Source organism: Sus scrofa, chromosome 8 (genome assembly GCF_054392235.1).
Source record: "Sus scrofa isolate SSC_HxYL_T2T_F1_AM1 chromosome 8, Sscrofa_HxYL_maternal_Yorkshire_Landrace_v2.0, whole genome shotgun sequence".
In the NCBI taxonomy this organism is placed as follows: domain Eukaryota; kingdom Metazoa; phylum Chordata; class Mammalia; order Artiodactyla; family Suidae; genus Sus; species Sus scrofa.
This window is the reverse complement of record NC_139390.1, coordinates 124,731,968-124,748,719: the sequence shown is the minus strand read 5'-3', so window position 1 is coordinate 124,748,719 and position 16,752 is coordinate 124,731,968. Positions and strand designations below refer to the sequence as shown.

Below are 16,752 nucleotides of genomic sequence, written 5' to 3'. Positions count from 1 at the left end.
TGTAGAGAATACTTGGAAAAGTCTTAGAAAATAAGTTATGCTAAAGATAAACAGCAACTAAATGATCACCTATTTTTCCAGAAAGGTAAACCATGATAATCATTCCAAAATATTTTTCATGCTTTTAACACATATTAGCTAGGCAATTCAATATAATCAATTAGTAGGATAAAAGTATTTAAGTAACCTGGGTGGAAAATGGCAAAAAGAGTCATTGGGAAGTTTTTTCATTCCATGTACCCAGGGCAGCTTCTCCTATTACCATTTATACACAAAGCTTTCTTTTTGTTAGAAAAAAGACTGAAAAGTCAAGATACTCCTCCCTGTTCAGAAGAAATGCAGTCAACACTTTACCTTCCCCACAGCACCTGCATTCTTTTTATGACACGGTACATCTGTGCTGCATAAGCTGCAGCCAAATTTGTAACTTCCCCAACTTCCATCTGAGTCAACTGTATTGCTTCTTGTGACAGATCCAGTAAACAAAAAAAATAAGATGCATATATATATGTCTAATGTCAATGGAAGAGATGCAAGAAAGATATAAACCTAGCATTATGGGTTTCAATGAGATACTTTAGAAATAGAAATATTTTGTGTAAAGTGAGCCCAGGATAACAAGGAAACCATGAGCACTAGAGAGGAGATTTAAAAAAGGCCGGTGATAAGGGGGCAAAAAAGTCTCCTCCAACACAGTACGGAGCATCAGTGAGTAGGTAAGCATGTGAAGTAAAGGTGGAATACAAATGTTTTGGAGAACAGGTAAGCATTCTCCCTGAAAGCTGAGCCCATGCACACCCTATGATCCAGCAACCTCACTCCCAGCAAGAACACTGTTGGGGGCATATAAGCTCTGACTGCCGTATGATTATGTTCATAGCAGCATTACCTAGGAGAGCCCAAACTGGAAACCACCCAGTTTGAAGAGCAGAATGTGTAATGCAATGAACTATTACATAGCAATGTAAGTAAACCAACTACAACTATACACAATATCTCTAAATGTCGCAAACATAACATGAAGCCAAATAACCCGGTCACGAAAGAAGACAAACTATGTGGTTCCATGTACATTAAGTTTAAAAACAGCAAAAGTAGACTAGACTGTTAGCAGCAAGGACAGTGGATCTTTGGGAAGGAGAGAGGGGTAGTGACTGGGGAAGCTCACCGAGGGGGCAGCTTCCAAAGTGCTAGTAATACTCTTGTTTCCTGATCAAGATGATGGTTACATGAGTTCTCATTTTCTGATCATTCATTAAGAGTTTCACTTATGTTCTGTCTTTTTTTTCTTTTACATGTCATACTCTATAATAAATAAAAAAATTTTTAAAAATCCAAGCCTGACACATTTCCACCCAATAAAGGCTGTAAAGGAATCAGACTAAGAGACTTCTGCCAAGGAGATAGATAATGAAGGCAAGTAGTACTCAGAATTTCTTGCTTGCTGAAACACTAGTAGGTCTGAAACATTAAGAAACTTAGGGCTGGCAAGAAACTGAATTCCCCAGAAGAAAAAGGTGGGGAAAAAAAAAGGTGAATGAGGTGTTAGTTCTCTTACCAAATTTGGCAATAATCTACACCTTTTATCTAAATTTCAAAAGCAAACACTGATTCCTAAAACTTGCATAAGAATTCAGATTTTTACTTTATTCAGTTTCCTCTCTACAATCATGGAATTGTAGGGGGGCACAAGAGACCATTCCATCCAACCTCTACCATCCCACTCATGCAAACAAATGGACATACACTCTCTTTATTATTTATTTACTTATTTATTTGCTTTTTAGGGCTGCACCCATGGCATATGGAAGTTCCCAGGCTAGGGGTTGAACTGGAGCTGCAGCTGCTGGCCTACACCACAGCAACAGCAACGCAGGATCTGAGCCACATCTGCAACCTACACCACAGCCCATAGCAACACTGGATCCCTGACCCACCGAGTGAGGCCAGGGATCAAACCCGCATCCTCACCAATACCAGTCAGGTTCATAACCCACCGTGCCACAACAGGAACTCCTAAACCCTCTTTAAAATTCCCACCAAATGAATTCTGAGAGGTTCCTCAGTTACCCAAACTAGTATAAACAGCATAGACTATGGCACCACCTCCCCTGTGAGTAAGCTCAATCTCATATGCTCTACTTCACATCACATCCTCCCCCATTATTCTTACTACATGTGAATAAAAAAATACCCTAAATAATACAAAATTAATACACAGAAATCTGTTGCATTTCTATATAATAACAGCAAAAGATCAGAAAGAGAAATTAAGGAAAAAATCCCACTTATCACTATATCAAAAAGAATAAAATACCTAAGGAGGCAAAAGACCCATACTCTGAAAACTATATAAGGTGCTGATGCAAGAAATAGAATATGACAAACAGATGGAAGAATTGATTGGAAGAATCAATAGTGTCAGGATGACAATCTACAGATTCCTATCAAAATACCAATCTACAGATTCCTATCAAAATACCAATGGCATTTTTCGTAGAACTAGAACAAAAATTTTTTAAATTTGTATGGAAATGCAAAAGACCCTGAATAGCCAAAACAATACTGAGAAAGAAGAACAGAGCTGCAAGAATCAGGCTCCCTAAATTCAGATTATACTACAAAACTATAGTCATTAAAATAGTATGGTACTGGCATAAAAAGACAAAGACACATAGATCAATGGAACAGGACAGAAAGCCCAGAAATAAACCCATGCACCTATGGTCAACTAATCTACAGAAAAGGAGGTGAGAATATACAATGGAGAAAAGGCATTCTCTTCTATAAGCAGTGCTAGGAAAACTGGAAAGCTACATGGAAAAGAATGAAATTAGAACCTTCTCTAATACCACACACAAAATTAAACTCAAAATGGATTAAAAATCTATATGAATGGATACTATAAAACTCCATAAATCACAGCAATATCTTTTTGGGATCCATCTCCTAGTGTAATGGAAATAAAAGCTAAACAAATGGGACCTAATAAAACTTAAAAGCTTTTCCACAGCAAACAACCACTATGGAGGATAGTGTGGAGGTTCCTTAAAAAACTAAACATAGAACTACCGATCTGATCCAGCAATACCACTCCTGGGCATATTCCAGAGAAAACCATAATTCAAAAAGATACATGTGGAATTACCATCATGGCTCAGTGGCAAGGAACCCAACTAGTATCCACCAGGATGTGGGTTTGATCCCTGGCCTTGCTCAGTGGGTTGAAGATCCAGCATTGTCATGAGCTATGGTGTAGGTTGCAGACATGGCTTGGATCTGGTGTTGCTGTAGCTGTGGTATTTTGTGCTGGCAGCTAAAGCTCTGAGTCAAACCCTGGCCTGGGAACTTCCATATGCCACAGGTATGGCCCTAAAAAAGCAAAAAAAAAAAAAAAAAAAAAAAAAAAAGAGAGAGAGAGAGAAAAAGAGATACATGCACCCCAGTATTCAGTGCAGCACTATTTACAACAGCCAAGACATGGAAGCAACCTAAATGTCCACTGACAGAGGAATAGATAAAGAAGATGTAGTGTGTGTATATATATATATATATATGCAATGGCATATTACTCAGCCATAAAAAAGAATGAAGTAATGCCATGTGCTGAATAGATTTAGAGATTATCAAACTAAATGAAGTAAGTCAGAGAGAGAAAGAAAAATATCATGTGATATAACTTATACGGGGGATCTAAAAAATGATGCAAAGGAAATTATTTCCAAAACTGAAAAATACTCATAGACATAGAAAACAAACTTATGGTAACCAAAGAAGAAAGGGGAGAGGTATAAATTAGGAGTCTGGGATTAACACATACATACTACTAGGTACAAAATAACAAAGATCTACTGAATAGCACAGAGAACTATATTCAATATTTTATAATAGCACATAGGGAAAGAATAACTGAACAGCTATGCTGTACACCTCAAAGTAACACAATATTGGAAATCAGCTATACTTCAATTTTAAAAATATTCATAACTATACCTAAAGAATCCTAAAGACTCTACCAGAAAACTGTTAGAGCTCATCCACGATTTTGGCAAAGTCACAGGATACAAAATCAATACACAGAAATCAACAGCATTTCTATACACTAGCAATGAAAGAGCAGAAAAAGAAATTAGGGGCGCAATCCCATTTACCATCACATCCAGAAGAATAAAATACCTAGGGGTAAACCTACCTAAAGAGACAAAAGACCTGTACTCTGAAAACTATAAGCCACTGATGAAAGAAATCAAAGATGACACAAATAGATGGAAAGATAGACCACGCTCGTGCATTGGAAGAGTCAATATTATCAAAATGACTCTACTACCCAAGGCAATCTACAGATTCAATGCAATCCCTATCAAACTACCAAGGACATTCTTCACAGAACTCAAACAAAATATTTTAAAGTTTGTTTGGAAGCACAAAAGACCCAGAATAGCCAAAGACATCCTGAACAAGAAAAATGGAGCTGGAGGAATCAGGCTCCCGGACTTTAGACTATACTACAAAGCAGCAGTCCTCAAAACCGCATGGTACTGGCACAAAGACAGACATATAGGTCAGGGAAACAGGACAGAAAGCCCAGAATTAAACCCACGCACCTAGAGCCAACTGATCTATGACAAAGGAGGCAAGAATATACAATGGAGAAAGGACAGCTTGTTCAATAAGTGGTGCCGGGAAAACTGGACAGCCACATGGAAAAGAATGAAATGAGAACACTCCCTAACACCATACACAAAAATCAACTCCAAATGGATTCAAGACCTAGATAGAAGACCAGACACTCTAAAACTCTTAGAGGAAAACATAGGCCAAACACCCTCTGACATAAACGACAGCAACATCTTCTCAGATCCACCTCTCAGAGTATTGACAACAAAAACAAAAATAAACAAATGGGACCTACTCAACTTCAAAGTTTCTGCACAGCAAAGGAAACCCTAAACAACACAAAAAGACAACCCACAGAATGGGAGAAAATCTTTGCAAGTCAATCGACTGACAAGGGATTCATCTCCAAAATTTATAAACACCTTCTGAACCTCCATACCAAAAAAACAAACAACCCCATCCAAAAATGGGCAAAGATCTAAACAGACAGTTCTCCAAAGAAGACATACAGATGGCAGAGAAACACATGAAAGGATGTTCGACATCACTCATTATTAGAGAGATGCAAATCAAAACCACTCCGAGGTACCACCTTACACCAGCCAGAATGGCCATCATCCAAAAGTCTACAAACAGTAAGTGCTAGAGAGGGTTTGGAGAAAAAGGAACACTAGTGCACTGTTGGTGGGATTGTAAATTGGTGCAACCACTGTGGAAAGCAGTATGGAGATGCCTCAGAAAAGTAAACATAGAACTACCATTTGATCCAGTAATCCCACTCCTGGGCATCTATCCAGAGAAAACCACCACTCACAAAGACACATGTTCTCCAATGTTCATTGCAGCATTATTTACAATAGCCAAAACATGGAAACAACCTAAATGTCCATGGACAGAGGAGTGGATCAAGAAGATGTAGTACATATACACAATGGAATATTACTCAGCCATTAAAAAGAACGAAATACCAGCATTTTTTGCAACATGGATGGACCTAGAAACTATCATGCTAAGTGAAGTCAGCCCTACAATGAGACACTAACATCCAATGCTTTCATTGACATGTGGAATCTGATAAAAGAACAGACTGAACTTCTTTGCAGAACAGATGCTGACTCACAGACATTGGAAAACTTATGGTCTCCGGAGGAGACAGTTTGGGGGGTGGAGGGAATGTGCTTGGGCTGTGGGATGGAAATCCTGTGAAATCAAATTGTTATGATCATTATACAACTACAGATGTGATAAATTCATTTGAGTAATAAAAAATAAATAAATAAATAAATAAAAATTTCATAAACAAAAAATTTATAAATTTGTTTATAAATGTATGTTGATGAGCATAAATTATCAGCTCTCCTTCAAGCTAAATTATCTTATTCCTCTATCCTTTATTCCTTTAATCACTTTCACAGCTCTCTTCTGAATCTTTTAATTAGAAAATACAAACCGGAAAGGTTACAGTTAAATTTTAGCAGGTTAAATAAAATAGTACATTAAGGCTCCTACATGATATGAAATTATCATTTCCATACCATCTTAGAAATAAAAAGATGATTCCAAAGCCCATAGCAGAGAAAGATACCTATTTCAGACCTAAGCCTCACCTCAAATTTTAAAGTATGTCTCATATATGAGGGATTTAATTAGCATGGCAGAAGCAGGGCAGGCAGAAGGCTCAGAGGACAATTTCAAACCTACCATACATTTACAAAAGCTTGAAGAACACCATCAAACCAGCCAAAAATGTCACAATCAGAAATCAGTAGTTCTTGGAGTTCCCGTGATGGCTCAGTGGTTAACGAATCTGACTAGGAACCATGAGGTTGCAGGTTCAATCCCTGGCCTTGCTCAGTGGGTTAAGGATCCGGCATTGCCATAAGCTGTGGTGTAGGTCGAAGACACGGCTCGGATCCTGAGTTGCTGTGGCTCTTGCATAGGCTGGCGGCTACAGCTCCTATTCGACCCCTAGCCTGGGAACTTCCATATGCCACGGGAGCAGCCCTAGAAAAGACAAAAAAAAAGAAATCAGTAGTTCTTTCAAAGTGAAGGTCTTCTGACTCTCAAATAAAAGATGAACAGTTTTCAAGCTCAGCAGGGCCCTCACTGCTGCCTCAAAGTCCTACCAAGTGGCCACTGCCCTTTCCAGCCCTTTCTCACATTTTCTCATTTTCCTCAAATGTCTAACTTGGCGCCTATCACTCCAAGCAGACAACATTCTATCCTAGTTCCCAGGAGAGAAGAGCTGTCTGACCAGAATTCCCTACACTTCCTTTCTCAGGTTCACTTTTCCTCTTTAAACTCCACTGAAAGAGAGTTTGCCAATTGCCTCAGAAACAAAATATACCCCAAGTGGTCCTAAAAAATCTTGAAAAACTACTTCCATCCCCAAGCTCCATTTTTCCTTCTGCATATGTTTTTTTATCTTTTACCCCTCTGATGACAAAAAAGAGCCCAGTGCCCAAGCGGATCCACCAGGTAGCATGGTGTTGCCTCCCTCCCCTTCCTTATCACACATCTCACTTTCTCAATTATCTTGTTTTGAACTCTTTCCAGTCCTTCCCTGTCTATTGGCCCCTTCCTATCATGATTTTGTTGCTTTTCATTCCCTTAATGGTGAAATGCTGAAACAATTTCAAACTTACAGAAAAATAGCAAAGAACTCCTAAATACCTTCCACCCAGAGACCTCATTCAAGTTTTGCCAATTTCCCCGATGACATTGCTTACAGCAAAAAAAAGATCAGGTATTGCACCCAGATGTTACTTTTCTCTAGTCTCTTTCACTATTGAAGAGGTCTTCAGTCTTTTTGAAGATTGAAGATTTGCAGATTGAAGTAGATTTGAAGATTGGCACTAACAGAGCTCAGTGTGGAGTGTCCAGTGCTTTCTCGTGATTAGATCCTGGTTATCTGCTTTGACAGGACTATCAAGGAAGTGATGCTCTAGTCTTCTTACAGCTTGTTAGGTCGGCACCATCACTTAACCATAAGTGACGTGGCCTCCCATGACTACAATTATCTGTTTCCTCTTGACTTACCCTCCGTATCTTTGACCCACGTCGAATACTTAAGCTCCAGACTCATATACTGAAATGCTCATCAAATATTATTTTCAAGTAACTCTCAATCAGTCTACACAAAACAGCTCTAAAAAGAAATAATTTTCACCCTATCTCATCCCCAGACCTGCTCCCCCTTCTGCATACTTAAAGAACAGAACTGCCAAACGGGCAACTTAAGAAACAGTCACAGCTCACTCTTCTCTCCTGTTCCTACATCATCAAGCCTGGCGGTTTTACCTCCTAAATCCCTCTCAGATCTACCTCCTCAGCAATTTCACAGGCCATGCAATCATCGTCTTGTGCCTGAATGAGCCATAGTCTGTGCCATAGTCTTCTGAAGAGCCTCCCACTCTTGGCATTCTTGCAATCTGATCCATGCAATCTTTGTAAACAAGCATGATCATTGCTCTCTCCTTAAAACCCTTCAAAGCATTCTCACTGTCAGGACAGTTTGATTCCTTCACATGGCTTCCTAGGTCCTGTGGGATCCTCCCTAGCCTACCTTTACATCATCCCTGATCTACTTCAAACTCAAACACAGCCACACTGAAATTTTTTTCACCTCCACAAACACACAAGAGTCCTTCAGTGCCTGGGCCCTGACATACTCTTCTGTCTCTTTGCTACATTGGGTGGTCGAATTCCACTGCTTCCCTTGGACACAGAATTCAGCTTCTCTGGGAATCTCCCCAGGATGCCCTGCTCTGTGATTGCACAGGACTCTGTATTTCTCCAGAGTGCTTACCACACTTTACTGATTGCTTGTTTAATTATTGCTTGTTTAATTATTTAATTATTGTTTTACTAAGATCTCAGAAAGAAATAGAAATGGTATCTTATTCACTGCTCTATCACCAGAGCCTAGCAAAGTGGCTGAAACACAGTGGATGCTCCCTAAGTATTTAGTGAATGAATAAGCCTCAAAAATAACTCTACAGTAGCCACAGGCAAAGGGCACATTTCACAGACATACATTAATACAAGGCATGAGGCAAGACATTCTTCCTTTACTCCTGTTGCTGAGAGTCGCATCTTTATATGTAATAAATAATGATGCAACCATATTAGCCTGAATTGAAAAAGAATTTATTTCCCACAAACAAAATAACACAGAAGCTCCTCTTCTTTCTCTGTGGTAAGCTGGAATGATTCTTTTTTTTCACACTTTCGTGAGGATGACACAGAACAAACTCAACATTGTGACCGAGCACACACCTTACGTCCAGAGAGTTAGAATGAAGGGAAAGTCCAGGCTCTTTAAACAGCTCTAAGACATTCTCCCAGTGGAGACACACACACACACTCACAATGCCTCAGAAAACACAGAGCATAATTAACCAAAGGAAAAGTAAGAAACGCACTCCTGAAGGGTACAGCTCCAAACTGAGTGTGGTGTCTGGCCCACAGGAGAGGTAATTCCAAATGTGAGCGGTGACACCAGAGTACAACCCTAGGCAGGTGCAAACACCAAAGGTTGATGTCAGGGAAGGAGGAAATCTATGAAGATGATTAATATCACTATTGCTTATCGTACACTATTATAAGCCAGAGTCAAGTTACCTCATCTTTACTGTGCCAATACGCATATAAGGAAATGGCATTTGAAGGACTAGATAAGGAGCCTATGGCTAATAAATACCAAAGGCCAGTTCTTTCAGATCTTTAGTGCTCTACGCGAAACTGGACAGGAACTAGCCATTTCTTCAGACTAAAATCAGATTGTGCCCTTTAAGACCCTCTAACTGGGGCTACCTTAAGGCTTATTCATAGATTCATAGGCAAAACAGATGGGTATGTCTTCAGGGGGACACATTTTTATTGTGTTTTATTTTAAATATCAGTTCCTAGTAGATTCAGGGGGGGGAGGATTGGTCCTTCTCTAGAGCTATTTTGAAAGCATTCCTTTAAAGGACAGAGGCTGTTTTTCCCCACTGTCATCTCTAGATAGCTCCAGTTCCAATCCTGGCTCAACTTTAGTATGTTTAAAGTAACATGAAGAAGCAGTTTTTTGTGTAGTTTTAATCCCAAAAGCAGAACTTCAGTATGTTGTTTTGGAGAAGGGAACCTGAAGCTCATGAAGCATTATTTTCAGAATCAGAAAGGCTTGAGGATACAAAATCTACTGTGAGGGGGAACAGATGAAACTTCTTGATGGTCAGACCTTTAATTCCTTTCTGCCAATAGACTCCCTGACAAGAGAATGGAGAATGTCATCACTGACAAAGCTAAACACACACACACACACACACACACACACACACACACACACACACACACAAGATTACAGCTACAGAAATAGATCTGAATTAAGGCTCATACAGGGTTTCTCATCTGCATTTTTGCACCTTAATCTTGAGAATGAATTGACACCAAGGATCACTAGACATTCCAGGAACGTTTCCACTGGGAAAGACACAGATAAAATACATAAATAGAATAAAGGAATGCAGAAAACAAAAATAATGCAAAGGAGTTCCCGCAATGCATAAAGGATCCAGTGTTGCCGCAGCTGTGGAGTAGGTCACAGCTATGGCTCAGATTCGATCCCTGGCCAGGAACTTCCGTATGCCTAGGGTGTGGCCAGAAACGGGAAAGAAAAAGCAATGCAAAGAAAACTTCAAAACTACTTATAATAATAATTACAAGTCTAAGAGAAATGAGAAGATATTATAACTATAAAATACAAATAGGATGCAATTTTTAAACAGAAATTTTTTTAACAAAAATATTTTAGAAATGTCTTGGAGTTCCCGTCGTGGTGCAGTGGTTAACGAATCCGACTAGGAACCATGAGGTCGCGGGTTCGGTCCCTGCCCTTGCTCAGTGGGTTAACAATCCGGCGTTGCCGTGAGCTGTGGTGTAGGTTGCAGACGCGGCTCGGATCCCGAGTTGCTGTGGCTCTGGCGTAGGCCGGTGGCTACAGCTCCAATTCAACCCCTAGCCTGGGAACCTCCATATGCCGCGGGAGCGGCCCAAGAGATAGAAACAACAACAACAACAAAAAGACGAAAAAAAAAAAAAAAAGAAATGTCTTAAGCGATAACAAAAATTACTCAGCTAATTGAAAACGTTAAGATAGGAGTTCCCATCATAGCTCAGTGGAGACAAATTCAACTAGTACCCATAAGGATGCAGATTTAATCCCTAGCCTTGCTTAGTGGGTCAGGGATCTGGCATTGCTGTGAGCTGTGGTGTAGGTCACAGTTGCAACTCGGATCCCAAGTTGCTGTGCTGTGGTGTAGGCTGGCAGCTGTAGCTCCAATTCAACCCCTAGCCTAGGAACTTCCATATGCCATGGGTGTGACTCTAAAAAGCAAAAACAAACAAACAAAAAAATGTAAGACAAAATCCAGTAAGTCTCCCAGAACATTGAATAACAAGACAAGATGGGATATGGAAGGGGAAATCTAAGACTATTGCTCAGTCTAGGAGGTCCAATATCTGATTAATAGTAGTACCAGAAAATAGAACAAAGATAATGAACAAAAAAATGATAAAAGATATAATACAAGAAAATTTCCACATTGAGTTTCTAGGTTGAGAGAGCTCACAAAATGACTAGCAAAACAACAGCCACAATGGGGAGTTCCCATCTTGGCACAGTGGAAACGAATCCAACCAGGAACCATGAGGTTGTGGGTTCAAACCTTGGCCTCGCTCAGAGGGTTAAGGATCCAGCGTTGCCATGAGCTACAGTGTAGTTTGCAGATGTGGCTTGGATCCCATGTTGCTGTGGATGTAGCTCAGATTGGACCCCTAGCCTGGGAATCTCCATATGCCGCAGGTGCAGCCCTAAAAAGACCAAAAAAAAAAAAAAGTAAACACAAATAATTCTATACAAGAAAATAGAAATTAGAATGTAATTATATTTTATCTACAATGCATTCGCAGGAATCTACTGGACAAAGTGTTTCACCAAGAGTGAGGAGTCAAAAAAAGAGAGAGAGACATGGCTCCAAACAAAGAGGATTCCTTGTTTAATCTAGGTGAAAGATGAAGGAAATACCTAGAACTCCTAGAAAACAGATGAAGGGAATTCCTAGAATGATAAAAGTGCATTCCAAGCTAACAGTTAAGTAGAAGGTCTGGAGAGTAACCAAGAAAGATCAGGGAGATGAGCAAATTGCTCCAGGAGAGAGAGTTTCATAAAATAACAAAAATTAAAAGAAAAATAATAGTAATAATACACAATGGATAGATTACCTAGTGAGTGTGACTAAACTTAAAAGGTCTGCTAGAGAGTTTGTATATGATTTAGAGAAAGGGAAAGGGGAAGACCAAGGGACCAGACACATGAGACAATTGTTAACTCTAAGGAAAACAGAAAATTGCACAAGAAAGAAAATATACTTTTAGGACACCACGTGGTTCAGCTTTGAATAGTATTTTTGTAATATATCAATATAAACAGTGAATATCAAGTTAACATAAAATGGCCATAAGGCTACATTGGGAGGGCAGAGGGAGGCAAAATGTGTACATAGGGGCCAAGCAGGGGTCCCCAGAGAGAATCACAGAGCAGAGTGACACCCTCATCCTCAGGGTGTGAAGTCTGCAGATAATATTAAACTGAAAAATTAGGAAACACTAGCAGAAGCATGTTACTTGGGCAAATGAAGATAATCAGCAGACTGGAGAGGTAAAGATTAAAAATTATTGACTCTATGGAGTAGGATAGTAATAGAAAGGGTTGGACAAGGGATTCATTCTATTTTTCACACGAACCTTGTATGAACCTTCATATGAACTTTCATAAGAACAAAATAATACCTGAGGTTTAAATTATATATGTGTGTTACTTTGAATAAAGTACAATTAAAAACACAGTAGAAAAATATTTATAAATGAAATACTGTGCAAAGTCCGATCCATTAAAAAAATATAAATACACATATACCAGAAGCTTTGGAATGCATGTAACTGTTACCAGTAATTATCTCTGAATGGTAGGGTTACAGGAGTTTTGCTGGTTTTTTCTTTTCCTACCAAGACCTCTATTGCTATTTTAACAAGAAATACACTTTTGTTCACAAAATATCTTGAAGTATTTGCTTACCTTAGCTGATCTTTCAAAACTTAAGCCTCCATCCAGCTTAAAAAGTACTGTCATGTTGTACCCAGTCTGGTTTCCATGTCCATGAGGCCACCAAGTTTTTACAGTAATATTCTTTAAGAAATAATATGTTATTCTGAGTACTCTGTGGCATATTTTCAGCAAAACAATACAGTAATTCTGAGCATCACATCAATTTCTCATGGTCAAGCACACTGCAATATTAATCTCTCTCACTGTATATTATGCCAAATTATATCAATCCACAGATAATACTTAAAAATCAACATGCTAAGAGTTTAGCATTAATTAAAGCATCAAAAGGGAAAGGAAAGAACAGAATAACATGGGCATTCAGAAAAACAACTGTTTCCATTCCAACACTCACGTGGCATTTATTCTACATTATTAACTCAGAACTGGACTTTGAAGTTGATTCTTCTTTCAAATCCAGAACTCAGAAAATTGTTTTGAGTTCCTACTTTATCTGAAGAGTTACTGAATGCAGTTTTGTTTTGTTTGTCTTTTTCTCTTTTTCTAGGGTCTAGGGCCACACCCAAGGCATGTGGAGGTTCCCAGGCTAGGGGTCTAATGAGAGCTGTAGCTGCCAGCCTACGCCAGGGCCACAGCAATGCCAGATCCGAGCCACGTCTGCAACCTGCACCACAGCTCATGGCAAAATTGGATCCTTAACCCACTGAGGGAGGCCAGGGATCGAACCCGCAACCTCATGGTTCCTAGTAGGATTCGTTAACCACTGAGCCATGAGGGGAACTCCACTGAATGCTGATTTGCTCCATCCTTTTCAGCCAACAATTGTTCATTAGAGAAATTAAATAGGGAAAAAGAAAAGGTAAAATCCAGTCCACTTCTACTCATGAAAAATCATAAGTTTAGAATTAGAATTCTGTATGTAGAATAAGCATCAATAATTAAAATAGTTTACAAGTACTAAAAATAATCACAGCATTTAATATAATGCTTAGAATGTATTTTGGATTTTGGATACTGCAAATACTGCAGAAAAATTAAAATATAACACACCTGACTTTTTGAGAGGAAAGGGTGCCAAATTAATCACATAACCTCCATTTTCTTAATCTTAAAATTTGGGAAAACCATTCCTTACACAAAATACATGACAGGTTAAGAGTAAAAGAAAAAATGGGAAAAGTACATTTTTCTTTAATACTCAGTCCCTTCCTTCTAAGCATTTCTTTCAAAAAGTATTGCTTTTCAAAATACTGTTCAATGCTCTGTAGTGCTTCTGAGGAAGAACTATCATTTACCTTGTTAATTTTCACAAAGAGCTTAACAATTCTCTTCCCATGCTTAAGTTCAATGCTGTATGTCCGCTGTGTTTGCAATTCAGGAATGACTACAATCGCTTGACCAAAAACTGGCTTTGAACTGACAACATGAAAAGAAGAATCTATTTCAAGATTCCACTCCTGGATATTGTTATCTAAGGTATAAAGAGAAAAAGAAAAAGAAAAATGTATATATATATAATACACTGGAAAAAAAGAACAAAGCAACTTCTAAACTATAAGTGCTCCACAAATGCCATCATGATAAAAATTTCAGCAAAAATTCTCTTTTAATGTTAGAGTTTAATCCTTCATTCTGAAGAAGAATAACCAAAATTATATATTCTATATATACCCTTACTCTAAAAATGTTACAATTATAAGTCACAGAAACTTTATAAAAAGGGCACAAATAGAAAATTACAAATAGAAAGATAACATAAAGCTTTCAAGATGGGAGTCCCTACTGCGTCTCAGTGGCTAACGAACCCGACTAGTATCCATGAGGATGCAGGTTTGATCCCTGGCCTCGCTCAGTGGGTTAAGGATCCAGCATTGCTATGAGCTGTGGTGTAGATTGCAGACACGGTTCAGATACCGCATTGCTGTGGCTGTGGTGTAGACCAGCAGCTACAGCTCCAATTCGACCCCTAGCCTAGGAACCTCCATATGCCACCAGTGCCACCCTAAAAAGACAAAAAAGACACACACACACAAAAAATCTTCCAAGAATGGTACACACTTGCTTGTTTCTTTTTACAAAGTAAAAATACTGAGGGTCTTTAAGTCATATAATAAGGCATAAACTTAGATGTAGTAGAATTAATCAAATGTGAAAAAAATAAAAATACATTTTAAATGTAGACTCTTTTATCCAAGAAATATTTACTGAGAACCATCAATGTGCCATGTACTTTGCTAAATGATGAGCTGTCAATAGTGACCCGGGTAAATAAACACAGCCCCTGCCCTCATAGGCTAAGAGTCTAATGGGATATGGCCAAGTACAGAAGTGTGAAAATACTAAGATGGGAGAATTAAAAGATTGTTTTTAAAAGCATAGGAAGGAGCAGAGGGTTAAGGATCTGACATTGTCACTGCAGCAGCTTGGGTCGCTGGGGTGGCCTGGGTTCAATTTCTGGCCCAAGAACTTCCATATGCCAGGAGTGCAGCCAAAAAAAAAAAAAAAAAAAAAAAAGGAGAGAAGCATAGGAAGAAAGGACGCCTGCCTTACATAGGGTGAGGGAATGGTTTTATGCAATAGCAGCATCTAGCTAAGCCTAGAAGATGCTGTAGCTAAGTTCAGAGGAGGACAAGTATTCCAGACAAGAGAGAAAGGCAAATGTGAAGAGCCGCAATTGAGAGGGCAATGCCATAACGAGGACTTGAGCAATGATGAAACTGGTGGAGGTCAGCATGACTAAGGAGTAAGCAGGGTCCAGCTCAAGGTCCAGCTCAAGTTGGGTCATGGGAGGAGTTTGGCAATCTCATTCCAGATCAATGAGCAGCCATTCAAGATTTTTTATCCAAAAGAATAGCAAGATCAGATTTGCATTTAAAAAAAAAAAAATCTGGAGTTTCCGTCATGGCACAGTGGATACAAATCTGACTCAGAACCATGAGGTTGCAGGGTCAATCCTTGGCCTCGCTCAGTGGGTTAAGGATCCGGTGTTGCCGTGTGCTATGGTGTAGGTCGAAGACACAGCCTGGGTCTGGCGTTGCTGTGGCTGTGGCGTCGGCCTGCAGCTGTAGCTCTGACTAGACCCCTAGCCTGGGAACCTCCATATGCCGTGGGTGTGGCCCTAAAAAAAAAAAAAAATCACTGAGGAGTTCCCTTGGGGGTGCATCAGGTTAATGATCTGCCATCATCACTGCTGTAGTGTAGGTCACTCCTGTGGCATGGGTTCATCCCTAGTCCCAGGAACTTTTGCATGCCACAGAGGAGGCCAAGAAAAAAAAAAAATCACTGGGGACCTCAGCATAATGATATACCATATTGTAAATGGAAGAAGTACTAAGACATGAAATCTGTGCAAAAAGGGAAAGAAAGTGCCACTTGGAAAATCTAGGGGTGGAGAGGAGGAAAAGAAAAAGAAGAGGGAGGAGTTCCTGTTGTAACTCAGTGGAAACAAATCTGACTGGCATCCATCAGGATGCGGGTTTGATCCCTGGCCTTGCTCAGTGGGCTAAGGATCTGGCGTTGCCGTGAGCTAGGGTGTAGGTCACAGATGCGGCTCGCATCCCAAGTTGCTGTGGTATAGATTGCAGATGTGGCTCAGATCCTGCATTGCTGTGGCTGTGGTGTAGGCCTTTGGCTACAGCTCCAATTCAACCCTTAGCCTGGGAACTTCCATATGCCATGGGTGCAGCACTAAAAAGAAAAAAAAGATTAAATAAAATAAAAAAGAAAAGAAAAAGGAGAGGGAGGGAGGCTAAAGAGGACAGATATGGGAGAAAAGAAAGATGAGACAGATACCTAAGGAAAAGGGGTGGGGAGAAGGTTTCAAGAGGGTTTTGAAGTAGTATTTTATATAATGTGCAATACAGCCCCTTCCTCTATCAACCATTAAATTAACATTGTTTGATATCTCCAGAATTGGGATTGTGTTTTGGTTTTGGTTTTTTAAAAAGACAGTATGTCAAAGTAGGCTTTGGGCAAGAACAGGGTGGAAAAGCAAACCCATATTTTTTAGGTTACACAGGAGAAAC

The 16,752-nt window shown here is 39.4% G+C and overlaps 1 protein-coding gene across 4 annotated transcripts in view; it reads right to left on the bottom strand.

Annotated features, from left to right (window-relative positions):
• The window catches only part of MANBA (mannosidase beta), a 110,904-nt gene that overhangs the window by 64,317 nt on the left and 29,835 nt on the right, over positions 1 to 16,752 (bottom strand). For all 4 annotated transcript variants that reach the window (XR_014813315.1, XR_014813314.1, XM_003129294.7 and 1 more), the window contains exons 6-7: positions 14,023 to 14,198; positions 12,737 to 12,847 (exon numbers count right to left, since the gene is read on the bottom strand). Coding sequence is in view for 2 of the 4 variants with exons in the window: in XM_003129294.7 (XP_003129342.4) it covers positions 12,737 to 12,847; positions 14,023 to 14,198 (287 nt within the window). In the remaining 2 variants the exon portion in view is untranslated. The remainder of the gene's footprint in view (positions 1 to 12,736; positions 12,848 to 14,022; positions 14,199 to 16,752) is intronic.